Source organism: Bombyx mandarina, chromosome 26, assembly GCF_030267445.1.
Source record: "Bombyx mandarina strain Sakado chromosome 26, ASM3026744v2".
Classification (NCBI taxonomy): Eukaryota; Metazoa; Arthropoda; class Insecta; order Lepidoptera; family Bombycidae; genus Bombyx; species Bombyx mandarina.
Genome location: NC_143232.1, coordinates 5842499 through 5861661, shown reverse-complemented (window position 1 = coordinate 5861661; position 19163 = coordinate 5842499). Strand labels below are relative to the sequence as shown.

The window sequence follows — 19163 nt, the reverse complement described above, 5'->3', positions numbered from 1 at the left end:
ATTACTGTCGATCTGTACTGTGAGTGAACTGAACACAATAATGAAGAACCTGGCGAGTTTCCGGTCAACCTTGGTTAGCCGCCCATCCCTGCTGCTTGGGTTGGGTGTTGTATTATTTATCGTATTGACCATACCTTACGGCAACGTTCTTGTCTTTTTTTCAAAATTTGGACAACTTCTGAGCAGGGTAAATTTAAAGACTCGAGAGGCAGTACAGAATTCCTTTGAAGAGTATGTTGACTCCCATATATTGCAGAGATGTGTGAATACCTTGGGTACATATTTTCATTGATAGAAATTAAAATATATATAAAAAAATGAATAGCATTCTGTATAGCAAGCAGCAATTTCGTAGGTAAATATCTAATCTATGTATAATAACATGACATATCAAGTAAAAGTGGTTAATTGCTATTGATCGCCCCATTTAGCTTCACTTATAGTTTCGTTTTTTCTTGTTAATACTCTATAGTGTGCCGTGACTACTACGCCACAACGTAGCCTTGTTCAAATGAAGCTTAAAAAGCGCACTAATCGATTGGTAACGGTACAGCTAGGTATGTCTCCGGTGGTTTTCGTGAGCATCGTTGATCATTTCTTATCGTCTACTTCTAAAGGTATAGAGGATGCTCATAATATGTAAATCAAATTATGTTACAATTAGTGTTAATTAAAGAATAATAAAATCAATATAAAAAAAGAATTAAAACTTTTTCGCACAATATTGTTTCGTATATCGTGATGATCCACCACTGTGTATCTACAGGGCATCCACAGGATTAACATTACGCATCGTAGTGATTTTTAGATAGAGTACATTCTGCGATCGGGCGAAATTTCAACTGTGTATAACTGACTCAAATGGCGGAAAAATAGCAGATTAAATCTGGATTAGTCTATTATCTATATCACATTAATCGATATTTAAAAGAAAAAAAAACATATTTGAAGGTGCCCATCGGCAAAAAGAATATGCACAAACGCAGTTATGTAACACAATTTCCAGGAATTAAACGTGACGTAAATAATTAAACATTATTTGTTCGTGCTGTCAACATAAATAAAAGCAAACTTCGAATATTTACATTTACGGAATTTTAAGTCAGCAATTTTCATGTTGCAGCGCGTTGCAGAAAAATAGATATTATAGAAAGCGCTCCAGTCACTAGTTATAAGTACTCACATTGTCGACGACGCCCAAATCCTCCCGATCCATTAAGGGTGCTTTTAGGTACCACAAGCATCGGTCACCGTCCTCGTCAAATCCGTCGCTTGCGACGAAGGGCTCGACGAGCGAATGAACCCATAGACACAGCCCACTGAGTTTCTCGCCGGATCTTCTCAGTGGTCGCGTTTCCTAGCCGGTGGTAGGTTCTGCGAAACACTGCTCTTGCTAGGGTCAGTGTTAGCATCACTCCGGTTTGAGCCCCGTGAGCTCACCCACTAGTTAAGGTTACGCTGAAATAGAGGAAAAGCTTAGGTAGGGGAAAAGGGCACATTGTTTGTGTATTCGCACGAGTATGTATGTTGTAGCACTACGTTCCCTATTTTTATAGATTAAGACTGACACTTGAGACAAACTCAATGTGACCCCGTCGTTCTGGTTGTGGGCTTTAAGTGCTGTAGTTACTGCTTTATACAAGACGGGCCATTAGCTTGACTGCCCATATAATGAGCCAATCTTGGTTATATAGAACAATAAAATTATAAATTACAATTTTTTATTTATTTAAAATACCACAATGTTCAATGATATAATGTGGCAAAATAATGTAAATTAACACAATCCATGAAAAATGCCTTATAAATTAGGCCACGCCTGAAGCATAGTGCCCGCCTCGGGAGATTCAAAAGAAGGACAAAAAGAAGATAGAATTTGGTTTCATAACTACTTATTAATAAGCTAGTATCAACATCTATTCACGTGACTATATCACGTCAGCTTGCTAGCATTATTTCTTTCAACAATCACATCTGTGGTTCAATTAATTTCATCAGTCATTTTGATTTTTCCCATTAAATATATAAGTAACAGCCACATAATAATTTCCGTATTTCAAACAATAAAAGTAAACCAAACAATGGCATCGTTTCACTTCAATTCTATAAAATGTACTTCAATCAAGTGCTCTTATATAATTTCCTGAGTTTAGTGTTCCTGTCTACCGCTGATATGTACAGCGTGAAGATAGACACGGAGCAACACGTAAACGTAGTTGACCCTAGATTTTTGAGTTTCACAGTTGATCCCAAATATTTGTTTTCTACCAGCGAAAAATATAAAAGGTATGTGATTTTTTTTAAATAGTACATAAAATAGGGTGCAGACGGATGCTATATACCGATACAGATTTGTCATACTGCATGGACTATGAAAACGTCAGGAACAAAACCAAATCGCTGCGGGATGCCTCGAATATTTGGAGACAAAAAAATGATTGCATAGTGAATACTACCTACCACGCTCTCCGCCATTTTGAGAGTTGTCATGTAAGTCTCAATTACATTGACGTAATAACTGTTTAACTACAAGGTGGAACGCATCGGCACTGTACTGTGTGCTTAGTGCGAATTTTTTAACGTCCACGATAGCGTAAAAGTTAACCCAATTTTGTATGCAGTTGGATCAGCGCCCCTAACGGCAAACGTAAGCAAACGATCCCATTCCATACAAATATGAGAATATGACTTTTACGCTATCGAGAACGTTAAAAAACTCGCACTAAGCAGACAGATGTATCCGGGACATTGCCCGTTAGCTACAATCTCCTGGATATATTCTTAAGCCCACTTCTATTCCAAGGTCTACGGCGGTGTCCTTTAAGACTAAAACTAGTCGCAACTCTGCCTACTTTGTGTAAAAAAATACAGTTTCAAGACAGTAAAAATGTACTTTTTAGTATAGTATTATAAGTTACTAGTCGTACTCGCCCGCTTCGCTGGGCATTTAGAATTAACATTATTATGTTATGTTATGTTGTATAATCATTATTATTAGGGAGTCCAACATTCACATAAATATTAGCCTATCCATTAAGTACATGTATTTTCTACATGGATACCAAGTTTCAAGTCAATCGGATGCATGGTTCAGTAGTTATAACGGAACATCCGTAAAAACCACTATAAATTTATACATTAGTATGTTCTATAGATGAATGGAATTACCGCACTAGTGTGTTGTTGTTGTTGTTTTTTTTATTGCTTATTTGAGTGGACGAGCTCACAGCCCACCTGGTGTTAAGTGGTTACTGGAGCCCATAGACATCTACAACGTAAATGCCCCACGCACCTTGAGATATAAGTTCTAAGGTCTCAGTATAGTTACAATGGCTGCCCCACCCTTCAAACCGAAACGAATTACTGCTTCACGGCTGAAATAGGCAGGGAGGGGTACCTACGCGTGCGGACTCACAAGAGGTCCTACCATCAGTTTTATTATGTGACCTCCAATAATAATTAATTAACAGGAAAGAATGCCTTTGCATGGCCGCGTCGCTAGCGCCGGCATATCTTCGCATAGCTGGCCCTTCCACTTCACAAATGGTGTTCCACAACGCGACCATCGCGATCGCTGACGACGAAGAGCCAAGCGATTTGGCTGTGCGCTACCGGCAATGGAGAAAGTTCGTGCAGTGGGCCAAATCAACAGGTTTACCTATAGTATATATTAATACGTGAAGCTAAAATTTTGTACCCCTTTTTACGAAAATTGCGCGGACGGAGGAGTATGAAATTTCTCACACTTATAGAGAGTATACAGGAGGAGTGCAGAATGTTAATATTTTCTTAATTTATGCATAAAAAATACATTAACTCAATAAAAAGAAATATTACACCCACTACCATGTATTTGACACACACACGCTTGCATAATATTTGTTTATTGTCAAACTTTCGTTATTCCTTAAAGTCTGTGATCAAATTGACAATAGATTATTATTTTTGTCTTTATTAATATTTGTCTAAAGTGTAGTCTTGGTGAAATCTCGAAGTATAAATAGTCTTTGACAATAGAATCTTAATAATGTACAAACTTATAATTTTAATTAATTATAGTCGAATTTCGACTACCAAGGGACCACTAGAATTTGTTAATAGAGATATATGGTCTCTTGCAATCATTTTGTTATATATCACTAGTGAGCTGTGAACTTGCTCACAGTATACCTGCTGTTAAGAGATTGAGGAGCCCATAGACGCGAAGAAATTAAATGCCGCCACCCACTTTAAGATTTGCGGTGGCAGTATCAGTTGTATTGCACAATAGCAGTCCTACCAGTGAAGTCATAACACATTTACGGTTGTAGTGTAGATACCAGTATGGGCTAAAATGGGATATATTTCGTATTTTAGCTACAGTAGAAATTTCCCGTTGAAACCACTAAGAAGTCGATTTCGGTCGCGGTGACTCGATTCTGTGAAAAAACTCTTCGTTTTAATTAGGATCACCATTACGTTGAAATAAAGATTTTTTTTTTCTAGGTTTTGATCTGATTTTCGCCTTGAACAACGAGGAACGGACAGCTACTGGTTTGTGGGATCCTAATACGGCTCTGAACATCCTTACTGTAGCCGAAAAAGCCAATATTGGCGAAATGTTTTGGCAACTTGGATATGGTAAGTAAATAAACTGTTTTAGCTAGATAAGTAGATTTATTACATGTTTTCTTATTCTTTTACTTTTAGACAGTTATGACTTAATTACTTGCGTATTATTTTCATTTTCAAGTCCAATTATTTTAAGATTAATGTGTTTTTGATCACGGTAGATTGCAATGTTCTTTAAAAATTGGTTAAAATCATAAAATGTTTTTGTCATTGCAAAAATAACGTTGTCAGCTTGCCTCTCTAGTAAGGCAAGAGGATTGAGGTTTTTAATTCAAAGTTTATTTATTTATTGCTTAGACGGGTGGTAGAGTTCACAGCCCACCTGGTATTAAGTGGTTACTGGAGCCTATAGACATATACAACGTAAATACGCCACCCACCTTGAGATATAAGTTCTAAGGTCTCAAGTATAGTTACAACGGCTGCGCAACCCTTTAAATCGAAACGCATTACTGCTTCACGGCAGAAATACGCAGAGTAGTGGTACCTACCTGCGCGGTCTCACATGAGGTCCTACCACCATTAAACCAGTGTGGTGCTATTCACTGTGTGATATTCCACCAGGTCCACTACGCATTTCATTCGACATATTAATTTATCTGGTATTTTTTATGGTTACGGAAGACTGACACCGTTGCCTATTGTGTTAATAAAGAAATCTGCCCAAAATAAAGTTGTTTATCTGATATCGCGGCATTACTAAAGTAAATATTTTTCAGAATGCACAAACCAATCTATTGAGGAATACCTCAACGACTTGGAAACGTTACGGGTGATCGTCGAGACCTTTCCTCCAGGAAGAACGGAGATGTGGAAGGTGGTGGCTGGTGACATCAGCGAATGCCTGCACGGAGACTCCAAAAGTGATTTCAGAGATTACATAGTACTCTCCAGTGACATGATGGACGCAATTATGTTAAATGGGTCAGTTTTTTATTTATCTTATTCGTCAAGTGAGCTAGTAGTGCCCGCGGCCTTGTACTTACGTTGACCTTAGATTTGAAGTTGGACGGTGTAAATGTACGCCATGCTAACAGTTTTATTTCACTAGCTGACTAGGCAGAATTCGTAGTGCCTCAATCGATAAATAAAATACATAAGCTTTTGTATAAAATAAACTTAAAACAAACAAAAGGAATCGGTCCGACGGGGGAGACATAAAAGGAAAACAAAATTGTTATTTTTATTGAATTCCGAGCATTTTGATACTTATCTACCTTTTAAACCTTCTCTGGATTTCCACAAATAATTCAAGACCAAAATTAACCAAATCGGTTCAGCCGTTCTCGAGTTTTAGCGAGACTAACGAACAGCAATTCATTTTTATATATATACCTATATATATAGATAGATAATCGAGCTGACGTCTCTAGCTGATTTGCCTATACTACATTGATATTGTCGCTTACCATTAGAGTTTAGAATATCAATCGCTCTGATAAAATACTGAAGCATTCGTGCATCATAAGTATATTGGATACAGAACCCCGCAAATGTATAAAAAAAGAATTACTAAAACCCAAACCATTTCAGAAACTCATCCTCGCAAGAGTTAGAGCGCATGTCGGATTTAGATCGGTTGAAACTCTTGAAGTTCTTAAGTCACAGCACCACTCCGCTCTGGCTGACGGAAACCACGCAACAACGATATAACGAGCTGGAAAGAGCAGTGGACTGGCTCAGCAGTCTGGGATATTCTGCTCGGAACGGTTTCTCGGTGCATTACAGGGAGTTACTGGAAGAAGAAATGTATGAACCTAGTTTGGTGAGTGGATTGTGTCGAATCCTTATAGCTATTGTCAAGGTTATTGTCTCATTCTCGATCCTGCGGACAGAATGGAAAGCAGTCGAAGTCACCCAAAACACGTCATTTCGGATCCTCCCGATCCACTAACGGTGTTTTAGATACCTCAAATGTTATCGACGAGTAAATTAACCCTCAGACACAGCCCACTGAGTTTCTTGCCGGATATTCTCAGTGGGTCGCGTTTCCGATCCGGTGGTATCCGGCATACGGCCCACCTGATGGTGAGTGGTTACCGTCGCCATGGACTTCAACAATGCCAGGGGCAGAGCCAAGCCGCTGCTACCGATTAAGATACTCCAAGCCTCGTTTGAAGAAGGACATGTCATAGCGCTCGGGAACACCGTGGGGAGCTCATTATAGCCGGATGTACGTGGCAAAAAAGATCCGTGAACGCACTGTGGATGACCGCAGTGGCTCCAGGTAGTATGGATGAACTCTGCTCCGGTGGCGGGCGGTGTGATGTAAACGAGATACCGGTATCATCTGAACATTCTCAGAGCACTTCCTATGAACATACGGTACAAAATACGAGGGAACTGAAGTCCCTCCGCAGACCCAAAGGTTCCAAACGAAGCACGGCTCTTGCTAGGGTTCATGTTAGCAACGTTGTCAGGTTTGAGCCCCGTAGTCATCTACTAGTTAAGGTTACGCTGAATCAAGGCTCATCAGCATAGGTAGAAAAAGGTATTGTCAAAGGTTACATTGACTCATTACATTACAATCACAACATCTAGTTGTGTTCGAGTTTCACTGCCGAAATATGAAGAACACAACATTAAGTTGTATTATAGATATTTGGCATTTCGGCGCGGGTTATTTCCCGAAAAATATTTTTACTTTAAGGAGTTTTAACCAAGGCGATTATTGTAAAACGAAAATTAACAGAGAGCGTTAAATAAAGTTTGACCAGGATTCTGGTCTTTTAAGGCCAAGTTAGATACATCTGTATTATACTCAGTTAAAGCAAATTCGGTCACTGGATTTGGTTTCGGATACACTCCTTCCAAACATAATAAACATCGTTCATGACATTTATTTTTGTTTGTAAATATGTATCTATTAAGTATCCTTCGAGAACTCATAATAATAATCAACATTGTGGCGTTCTGTTTGTACGTTTACGTTTTTTTTCTTAAATTAGTGGATGAGCTCACAGCCACCTGGTGTAAGTGGTTATGGATCCATAGACATCAGTACGTAAATGCGCCCCACTTTGAGATATAAGTTCTAAGGTGTCAGTATAGTTACACGGCTACCCCACCCTTCAGACGAAACGCATTCACGGCAGAAATAGTGGGGTGGTGGTACCTACCGCGGCGACTCACAAGGTCCTACCACCAGTAATTACGCAAATTATAATTTTGCGGTTTCATTTTATTTTACGCTAGCTGATCCGGCGACTTCGTAGTGCCCATCGATAAATAAATACTAAACTTTTGTATAAAATAACTTAAACAAACAAGGTCCGCAGACGGGGAAACATAAAGGAAAACAAATTGTTATTTTATTATATAAATTTCGTCACAGTTTCGTTTTGCGCTACTCTCGAAACGGCTTGACCGATTTTGATGATTTTTTTGTGTTATCGGTATCTATGAGAATCGGCCAACATCTATTTTTCATCCCCTAAATGTTAGGGGTAGTCCATCCCTAAATTTTTTTAATTATTTTAGACAAATTTTTAATTTCTATTTTTATGTACAATATACATACAATCTCAATTTTCACCCTTCTACGATCAACCCTTTTTTATTTGCTAATTAAAAACTTTAAATTTTTTGCGAGAATTTGTTTTTATTTTGTCATGAATTAAAATAAAATCTGATGTTACTCTCAATTTTTCATCCCTCTATGATCAATCCTATTTTGTTATTTATAAACTTTAATTTTTTTGGCAAGTTTTTTATTTAGTTTTATCATGACTTAAAATAAAAAATCATATTACTCTCAATTTTCACTCTTATACGATCAACCCTATTTTTCCATCCGCAATAAGGTTGCAAGATGGCAATCAAATTTTATTGTAGTACGATAAATTCTTATTCACAGTTTTATTAATTTCAAGTTCCTTTAATTATGATTTTTTTAAATTGAATTTGATCTCCCGCTCGCCGGTCGACTACTGATCAACTATCAATCTATCAGCTATCCCACCAGGTGTCACCACTGATCCAGCAAACATCACGTAGTAGGGATGGGGACGAAGCCGGTCTCCTGTCTTACTTACTCACTATACATCATAGATTATACACTTAATATATTTGAGAGCTATACAATACTATACATTTTCAGCCATGTTTTGTTGGTTTTATTTGTGTATCAATAGTATGTTCAGTAGGTCTGAGAATCGGCTACTATCTATTTTTCATACCCCTAAGTGAAAAGGGTTGTCCACCCCAAACATTTATTTTTTATTTTAATTTTTTGGATATATTTTTTGTTTATAATGAGGTATTATGTGGTTAAATGAGGTTTTTATTTCTACAGTAGAATTTCCCTAGAAATCTTTTTAAGGCACACAACGTTTGCCGGGTCAGCTAGTATTGTTATATACTTCGATGTACCGGTGGTCAATACGCCGCGGGAGATCTAAGGACCGCCATGTTTCGACGGAATCAAAGGCTTTCTCATAGTCCACAAACGCTAAGCATAATGGCCGATTGTACTCTTCGGTCTTCTGTACAATCTGCCGCAGCGTGTATGTGGTCTATGGTACTGTAGCCTTTCGGAAACCGGCTTGTTCGGTTCGGTCATCAACCTGCGTTAGAGACGCTTCGTGATGACTCTCGAGAACAGCTTGTAGACACGGTCAGTAGTGCTATGGCCTATAGTTCTTCAATAAGGTTTTGTCACCTTTTTTGAAGAACAGGATCACAACACCCCTGTTCCATGCCTGTGGCGGTTTTCCATCGAGCAAAGAGGAATTGAAGAGCTTCTGAAGGACTTTCAGTACCGGCGTCCCGCCCGCTTTCAGAAGCTCCGTAGTAATTCATCCTCGCCGGTGCCTTGTTTCTTAAGCTGTTTGATATTGAAGTGTTTGTATAATAACGCCACATGTCAGTCCGAGTACAGGAGCATTACACGAAGGAAATCCCTGTAAAGAGAGGAGTGAGACAGGGAGATGTGATATCTCCGAAACTGTTTATCACTGCTCTGGAGGATTCCTTCAAGCTTCTGGAATGGCAAGGACTTGGCATCAATATTAACGGCGAATACATCACTCATCTTCGGTTTGCCGATGACATCGTGGTCATGGCAGAGTCGTTGGAAGATTTAGGGCGTATGCTCGGTGACCTCAGTAGGGTTTCTCAACAAGTGGGTCTTAAAATGAACATGGACAAAACAAAAATCATGTACAATGTCCATGTTGCCCACCATAGTTACTGTTGGAGCTCTACTCTTGAAGTTGTTGACGAATATATATACCTAGGACAGGCAGTCCGATTAGGTAGGTCCAACTTTGAGAGAGAGGTCAGTAGACGGATCCAACTCGCCTGGGCAGCGTTCGGTAAACTGCACAACGTCTTCTCGTCCAAAATACCTCAGTGCCTTAAGACAAAGGTGTACAACCAATGTGTGTTACAGTGATGACTTACGGCTCGGAGACGTGGTGCTTCACTAGGGATCTTTTTAGAAGGCTCAAAGTCGCGCAGCGAGCTATGGAGAGGGCTATGCTCGCATTTCTCTACGTGATCGAATCCGAAATGAGGAGATCCGTAGAAGAACGAAGGTTGCTGACATAGCCCGTAGAATTAGTGAACTGAAGTGGCAATGGGCCGGCACATAACACGCAGAGAGGACGGTCGATGGGGCAGAAAGATCCTGGAGTGGCGACCACGTACTGGCAAGCGCAGTGTGGACGGCACCTACTAGATGGACGACGACCTAGTAAAAAGCGCTGGGTCTCGTTGGATGCAGGTGGCAATGGACCGGTCGCACTGGAATCTATTGGAGAGGCCTATGTTCAGCAGTGGACGGCGATAGCTGAAATGATGATGATGATGATTTTATATATAATTAATAAACCAGTAATGTTGATATTATGAATTTCCAGAGCTTTTACATGGCGCTGCTGTTTAAGAACTTAGTTGGCGAGCGAGTGCTCAACTTAGAGATGGAGGCGGGACAGCCATAATGTTCGCGCACTGCACGTCGCTGCGTCACCAGGCGATCCCGGCGTCGTCACGCTATACGGAGCCAACATGGATGATGAACCGGCTCGCTTCTCCATCAGACTGTCGAAAAAGAAGAAGGAGATATTATGCAGTTCATTATTAGTCACGACCACAACGGGTGAGTTTTTATTTATTAATACGCTTTTATTAGCTTCAGACGTATGTATGTAACGGAATCTTTGAACATGATTTTGACCCCTTCAAAACGTTGGATTAACTCGAAATTTGGGATACTATTTACTAAGGACCGATGACAATTCAATATTTAAAAATATATTGAAAGAATGGAATTCAACTAAAAAATGAAAAATAAATATTTTAAAAAACTTAAAGATATGAGTAACTTAACAGATATGAGTAGAAGGGTTATTTGATAATAACCTGAAAAGCACCCACGCTTTCTTATAATAAAATCATTTTTTCTTATACTTATTAATTCAAATTTATTAAAAAAATCTATTAGTCTGACTAAATTTTATGTTTTTATATAATTGTATTTGTAAAGCAACGGAAACGAAGCTTGCGTCACGTTGAAAGCTTTCGCGCGCTTCTTCTGTGTATTTGATAATCAAATATCATAGAAAAAAATAAATATACTATCCAGATATCCTCATTCTTCTTCTTATTAGTTTATGAAATAGATTCTTGTCGAGTTATCGACATATATTATGTAATATGTGTAAGAATAAGTGAAGTTTGACATTCAGTAAAAGAAATTTTAGTTTCTTTAAAATATTATTTTTATTAGATTAAGGGCTTTAAATGTTGTTTTCACATTATACACATAACAGAAACGCAATTACTTTATTGTTTATTTTATTCTGAGTACCCAAATATCATATATAATTATGTTTACAGGAACATAGCGTTAACGGACGTTCATGTTTTCGAGGTGACATCAACCCATCGTGAAACGAGTGCGTCCTTACAAATCCTGTTAATTAATTTACCGGCCAAATCTTTGGGTTCTGGGTCTTAGCCAACACAAATGTGGAAGCCTGCAAGATTACGGCGATATAAGCCTCAAGTAGACTCAACTGAATCTAGCAGTGATGAAATAAGGTTAGAAGATCTATAATCTCCACTGATGACAATAACGCAAAAGATCTCCGATTCGTTGAAAGCTTAAAACGTTTCGGTACATGAAAGACTTGAGGATGTCAAACACGGCGTTGGTCAAGTACTGAACGTTGTCAAAGGAACACAAAAAAAAGGAGAGGGAGATTGAGGAGATAAACTAATAACAGAAAGAAAAAATAAGCAAATTTAAATCAAAATTTGATAGAGTTGGTCGAAGAGATTCAAATTTCAAATCTCTACGAGATATAATTAAATCCAGGCGTTATTAAGGAAAGGAAACCAACAAGATATAACAAAGTAAATCAATAGACTTACGGCGCTAAGTATAGACCAAAGAATAAAAGAAGAGAAAGCGTAGAACTAAAGAAACGACGGTATCAATGAGGTTGATCATAAAATGAATAACATTATGATTTTTAATAGAAATGTAGAAGATTTGAAAATGTAAGCTGTTGAATATATACGTAAATACACGAGCAATTAGAAGACCTCTCTGCCGAAAAGAATCTACAAAAGAAAAGATGACGATTGATTGATTCTAGTAGCGAAATATTGGCGCTGGCTTTATAAAACAACAGTGAACATCTGATGGATTATTATCTGATTTATGAGAATTTAAGCAAATTTTGGAACGCCGTTACAATTTGGAGTAAAGGTGTCTTAGTCGCCTAGAGTTGAAGTCATGACTGGTTGTATTTTAACAGTCGATGTATATAACGTGAATACGATTATTAGGCACTGTAATGTTATGGCTCCTAAATCAGATACATTTCGTATTTAGGAATACCTACATTTTATGGGTCTGCGTGTAGATTATAATTCATTAATTAAAGTACATATAGTTTAAGTTTTGATGAAATATGTATATCAGGAATACTATGTGAAACAATAGGACTCATTTGCATTCTGACGTCATTTCGGTATATTTTATCCAATGTAGTAGATGTAGGTCTATTCTCGTCCTGCTCCTAGCGTCGAAATGGCTATCTTTAGACCTGAGATGGAAGTCTTCATTGCATGTAGTATGAACATTAGCTGTTCAATTTATAGACGAAATCAGGAAGACCTTCCAGTAAAATTCATAGAATGATTCTAATTAATTAAATAACAGTTTCATGATTTTGGTGTTTCGAACCGATTTTACGATACAATTTCACGGCAGCAGTATCTTGTTAAATTAGGCAATATCTAATCTGATTGCTCACTATATTTAAGGATTGTTTAAGAAGATGAAATAAAACAAAATCTGTGGTACAATTTAGTTTTTATTATTAACAACATTTTCAGGGTACCAACACGTCGCGAAACATCGCTGTGGTACCAACCTTCTAACTTCAATACGTAACTATATACTTTCTTTCAAATGAAAATAACATAAAGCTGTTTAACATAAATGAATGAATGGCGTACAAGCTAACGCTACCGTAGTAGGGTGAAATGAAACTAACATTCGTGAGTCAGAAGTAAACAGCTGATACTCAGCACACGAACTAAATGATTATCATATACTGTGATATTTATTCCAATATTAGGTAGAATTAATTTTTATACTTATATTATTCCAATTATTAGATAGAATGTTTTATCAATGAAATATTTGCAAAAATTGTCGAAGATTTGAGTAATGGAAATCTGTCAGCAATATTTAACTGTTTAGATTCTCACTTATAGAGACTGTTACTTTTTGTTTTAATATAATTAGAAATCTTTTCAGATTAAAATATTTGCTACCTAGCATAATTTTTCATCGTTATTTTGCTTAGAGGGTAACACATCTTTTTGGAGGCCAGTTTGTTTACTTTACCATAGTTTGCTGATCACTATACTCTTTACTTCTGAGCTACACAAATCCAAGTAGCAATTCTGTAAGGCCAACAAATACTAACTTATCATTAAGTGTCACAGAAGCTCAATCATCTCCGTAATAATATCCTAAAACATTATTTTCAACAATAACTTCCGTTTTTATTCTATTCATGGATTAACTACTTAATTTTCTCATAACAATAAACACTAATCGTGTTTATGTATTTTTAAAGTTTCGTCACATTCGGTAAATGCTGTCACTCTATGTCACTAACATCTACTTTTTCTTGGCCAATAACTATACCATACAACAACTTGTACTTTTTATGAGCTTGACGCCATGTTGCTTAAATTTAATATTATTGACATTGAAAGTCTCATCTTCCAAAACTGTATCGCAATTGTGAGATTACACTATTATTTTAATAATTCTATCATGTCATTGACATATTGATAAAGATACAGATGCAACAATAGATAAAAATACATATGTGTGATATACAAATGTCTGTACACCTTACACAAAGTGAAATTCTGGCTTACTGGGTGCGGGATACATAGGTATTCACGAGACCAAGTTATTTTAAACCAGGTTTATGATAAAAGGACGTAAGTTAACGTGGAATAAACGTTTTTTAACTCATGTTGGTTCGTGGTAATGAAAAGAAGTTCTTGTTTTTAAATTGTTAATGAAATATTGAAGTATCCTCTTAAATAAAAACCATCCTATGGCCTAAGTTGGAACAAACACATATTAAAAAAAAAAGAACTTAAAATCGGTTCAGTAGTTTAGGTGTCGATCGCGGACAAACAACATTACACGTAATTTGTATATTAAGATAGCTCAAAAACCATCTCCTTTAGTAATATCGGAGTTCATTGACTCACTGTGCACGCAGTGATCCACCCGGCACATATTGTATTTTGTAGTGTATGATTAAGTAGAAGCAGCTGTAGCTTCAGTATGAACTCATCAGAGTTATTGCTATTTTGTCGTCGTATCATTGTTGTCAGAGCGGTTTCGGTATTGCTATATTTAAGTTAGATTATCCGTGGGGCGTGTGACGTGTAATTCACACTGTTAAAACACGATAAGTATATTAATTTTAAGCAACATGGTCTCTTGTCGTGCCTCCCGAAAATTAACATAAAAAACGGGAAAGGGTTTTTTAGAAGATTTTAGTTGGTAAATCGCTTCCCGTATACAAAAATATAAGTAAAATAATTTAATTTAATGCTTCGTGTAAAGCTCTTGTGTAGTGTCGTTGTCTTTATTACTATTTTATAATAAGGCGTGTTTTTTTGTGTGTTTAATATGTGTTCAGTTTTTGAAACGCTAAAATTTAGATCGTATTTCTGTATTTCGTTTTGTTTCTTATTCTCTCGTGTTTATTGCTGTGTTATAACGGGTTCTATTGTTTACCATTTATTAATTTTTAAGTGTTACCATTTTTACTTTAATGTTCCAATTTTAGAACGTACTTTATTGTTAGAATCTTCGCTTGATGCTTCGATATACGTCAAACACAGATGAAGCGCGTCAATTTACAGAAATAACCAGTTAAATTATAAGCACTTTATGTTAACTTTGCATAATTTTACATTTAACAAAATCGGGTTCTGAATATTCTAGATTCTAAATAAATCATTACGTTTCCATTTTATTTTCCAAACATTTCTCAAAAATGTATCCAAATTCCCAATTATCGAAAACTGTTTTTATACCTAACAACTAATGAAACTATCTTTAAGCTATTAATAAACTGTCAACAATTTATCGTTTAATATTAACAAGCGGTAGCGGAAGCGACAGCGGCTAATACAAGCTTCTCACATTCTGCTCTTATAACGAGGCTGTAAGTCTAATATCTGTCGCCTACACTCCGCCATCAACATAAGACTATCTATCCTAACTCCGTGACTTTTCTAAAGTAGTTTAACAATTTTTGGTTTGATTTATTGAAAATGCACTTTCAAGGGTCGTGTTGTCAATCTAAAAGTTGATACGAACTAAAACGCTACATAATGCACGTAATGATAAATACATATTTACCCTGAGTTCGAATGTCATAAGATCAAAGTGCAAATATATTTCTACATAGTATTGTATGCACGTCGCTGTCCGTTTAAATAAATACATAAACACGCTAAGGAGTAGATTTAAAAAAAATGTATTGTGAAGTTGTAGAATATTGAAGTTCTACTTCTTTAGGCGCGTTATGAAAAATTGATGAGAGTGAAATTTACGATGCGCGCGCACCGTGACACAAAATTAACAGAAATGAAGTTGCCCACTAAATCGCTCATTACAATACGACCGACGTAACTTGGCCAGTCTGAATATAGCGCAGGTGAACTTTCGCGCATGTACACTCGTAAAAAAGTGTTATTAGTATTCATTTTTTAAATTATTAACGTTAAATATTAATTATTAATTATTTAATATTAAAAATAAAGAAATACATTTAATAAAAATAAAGTATAACTTCTTACGCGCGTACATAAGTAAACGCACCCTTTTTTTTGGCAAACCTATTTATCGGCCATATTGTTGATGTTGATTGTTTCCGTTCACTTCTAAACGCAGACAGAGACGTGCACCGCTAAATCTAAAACCCAAGTATGTTTGTAAGTCAAACATTTGTACACAGTTCTAAATAGTATCACCGTCGACAAAAAATATGTGTTTATATCGAGATAAAGAAAAGCGCTATTGCAATAGCGCTTACGGTTCAATATGTTATGCTATTTTAATTAGCGCGCGATTTGATATCACCCAAATTCCATTTTAACATTGCGCTGTAAGCAACCCTGTGTTACTAGTTACAACTATATAACAGACATTCAAAGCTAACAACAATAACTTAACGCCAAAACAATGATAAACAGACAACGACACGTTTCCCAAGAGCAATAGCACTTACATGCGTTCAAATAAAATAACATACGGTTATTATCAAATCAGTGACACAATTACGCTTTCTGTTAACTCTCATGACTATACTTTATGAAAATGTTCTTCTAAAATCCCTAAGTCTACTATGAGTCAACAACGAAGGGGCAGGCTAAACTACTTAGAGATCAAGATATTAGATAAAAGTTTAGGATAGTTTATAGAAATAGCTACGAGTAATTGCAACGGGCATATAGCACACCCAGAAAAGCAGATGAAATCCATCCATTTAATAAAGAGGCTGCATCATGGTTATGGATATTTTCATATTTCGAATTAGGATCATCAATCGAAATCTCAGTTTTAGTAACACAGAGCGGTTTCCGAAGCCACCACAAAGAGAGTGCTTGTGATGCATATTTTAATGGATGAATTTCTTGTTGGCAAAACGCGAAGAGAAATCTAAGGCTTATATGAAAATTATGTGGATTCGTTCAATCGAATATTATTGGTCGTGTAATATTTTCGAATCTTATTAACTATTATTGTATTCGAACTACGAACAACCATCAGCTAAAATTGCCATGCACAATACCGTACTTCTATATATTTATATATTGTTAAACCTAGACTAAGTCACACGTTAAGTGGATCACTTAATAATTAATATAGTGTAATAGAAGTAAGTGTACAGACTCAACGACTTCGCTGTCGTCTTAGTGATCGTGTGTGCCGATGCGATGTATCTATGATAGCGTGCAGATTACAGAGTACAGAAATCAATTAAAGTATACGAACTGTCAACTGTCAAATTTACAAACTGCCAAACATTTATCCTATATCAAAAACATATACCTACTTTTAATAAGGTGATCGGAAATAAATATTTGTATTTACAGTTATTAGAATTCTGGAGTATAACTGTGATTTATTAAAGCGAGCGATGAAATCAGTAAGATGGGAAATACATGATGTGCTGAACTCGTGTAGACAGAGAAGGTAAGATCGAGAGAAAGAGATAGATAGACAAGCTTAAGAAGAAAACGTCCGCGGGTACACCGCTTTAGACGAAACGTTTTATTTATTTATTTATATTCATATATCACAGCTTTTGACGATAACGAATCTTTTGCAAATGCAGCTTTTTATATCTTGGACACAATTGTCAGAACAATTAGAGACCTTCTTTAATACTAAGACCAACAATGTTAATGTGGATGTCAGAGATTTGGTGAGAGGTGACCATTGTGTACCCACTTTAAGGTATGTTAGCTATACTTTCTTCGAAAACCAGAGGTCGTCTCGTGGTAGAAATAGACAGAGCATGGAATAAGTATTTTTACTGTACCGATATTTTAAGAGATTTGTTTGTGAGTTAATTACAGTATTGATGATTTAGAAATAGGCATTTAGGTAGACTCTCAATACTATTTTCCTGTTTGTCAATGTTCATGACATCCACCAGACCAGATGCCGCGATCTATGCATCATTGCTCGCACAATTGTGTTTCAAATTTACACCTAAGCGATAAAACGATTAGATTATAGAAACCAACGGGTCTACTCTACAACGCGTTTAACTATTAAACAACGTGAAATATGTTTATAATCTACGTCATAACATTACACTAAAAACTTTACTTATCATTTAAGAAACACACGCAAGACATTTGGACAACAATCGCGAGTCTGACGTGTCAGATACGCTTTTGCATAACAATTTATGTATTTACCTATTTTATGTTCGATGTGGGTATTAAGGCTAAGGTCTTGTAAAATACATCTACCACTGACACAAATACAGAAGCACGCATGCAAAAGATTATCAAGATATTGAAATTTCAGTACAGAGTAGAGAGAGTTAGAACGAGAGAGAAAGAGAGAGAGAGAGCACAAGCGTTCGACGAAGCCCGCGGAATTTGGATGAAACAAATATCATACGATTAACGAGAATAGATTCTGTTTGGCGCCATTTCAGGCCTAGAGTCGAACTACACGCGAGCCACAGACTTATAATACAAGAATTCTTTTTTTAAATAAATTACACCCATTTTTTATGTATTTATATTCGTTTTTACACTTAAATAACAACAATTTTTATCACAAAGCATCAACATATAAAATGGATTTAAACGTCCGCCCATCGCTTGGCCCTGTTTACATTTGAACCGTATGAACAAATTGTACTCGGCTTACACGTCGTGTATAAAAATATTGCTTATCATCAAGCACCAATGCGCAAACACATTTCGAACGAAAGCTAATTTAAGTTCTGTCTATGTTTCACTGTTCTCGGACAATACTCGCACATAGATAGTCTAGAAGAACCTAGAGCTAACGGCAAAAACTGTGTCGCAAATTCTCATAGTGAGCCCACAAATTGCTGTTCCATTTTCAGAAAGCAAGACACGTATTCTTTATGTCTTTGTAAATCATAGTTACAAGTTTATAGTGAGCGACAGAGAGATATTAGATGGTGTGTACTAAGACGCTGTTGATGACGCAAGCACGTTACTCTTCTAGACGATCAATGTTGAGTGTGTCAAGTCGGGAGGTTTCGGGTTGTGTTAGTACAGCTACATCATGTATTCAGGGTATATAATGATGAGAAGCGTCGTCGGCAGCTCACTGCATCACGCATTTGCTCTCGATTTGGGATTTGAGTTCGTTCACTTGGTTTTCGATGGTGTTTTTCAGTTCTGGGAAAAAAGAAGCATTTATTTATTTCGTTTGTTTATGTATTAATGTGGTATGGAAGAAAATTTTTTTTTATTGGAATTCCCCTCTCGTA

General features: G+C 36.6%; 2 protein-coding genes across 2 annotated transcripts in view; one reads left to right on the top strand and one right to left on the bottom strand.

Moving 5' to 3' along the window:
* The first annotated feature begins 2110 nt into the window (after positions 1–2110).
* Positions 2111–11710, top strand: LOC114241567 (heparanase). Its single transcript, XM_089738754.1, is given in 13 exon segments — positions 2111–2286; positions 3471–3652; positions 4486–4620; positions 5331–5535; positions 6145–6376; positions 10473–10535; positions 10538–10586; positions 10589–10660; positions 10663–10711; positions 11460–11491; positions 11494–11523; positions 11526–11549; positions 11552–11710. Coding segments are annotated over 13 exon segments (1311 nt in total). The 3' UTR covers positions 11614–11710.
* Positions 11711–12920: 1210 nt separating this feature from the next.
* Positions 12921–19163, bottom strand: part of cpx (synaptic transmission protein complexin) — a 182593-nt gene continuing 176350 nt past the window's right edge. The window contains 1 exon segment of the mRNA XM_089738903.1: positions 12921–19071. Within this exon segment, the coding sequence (XP_089595029.1) occupies positions 18998–19071 (74 nt within the window). The 3' untranslated portion in view covers positions 12921–18997.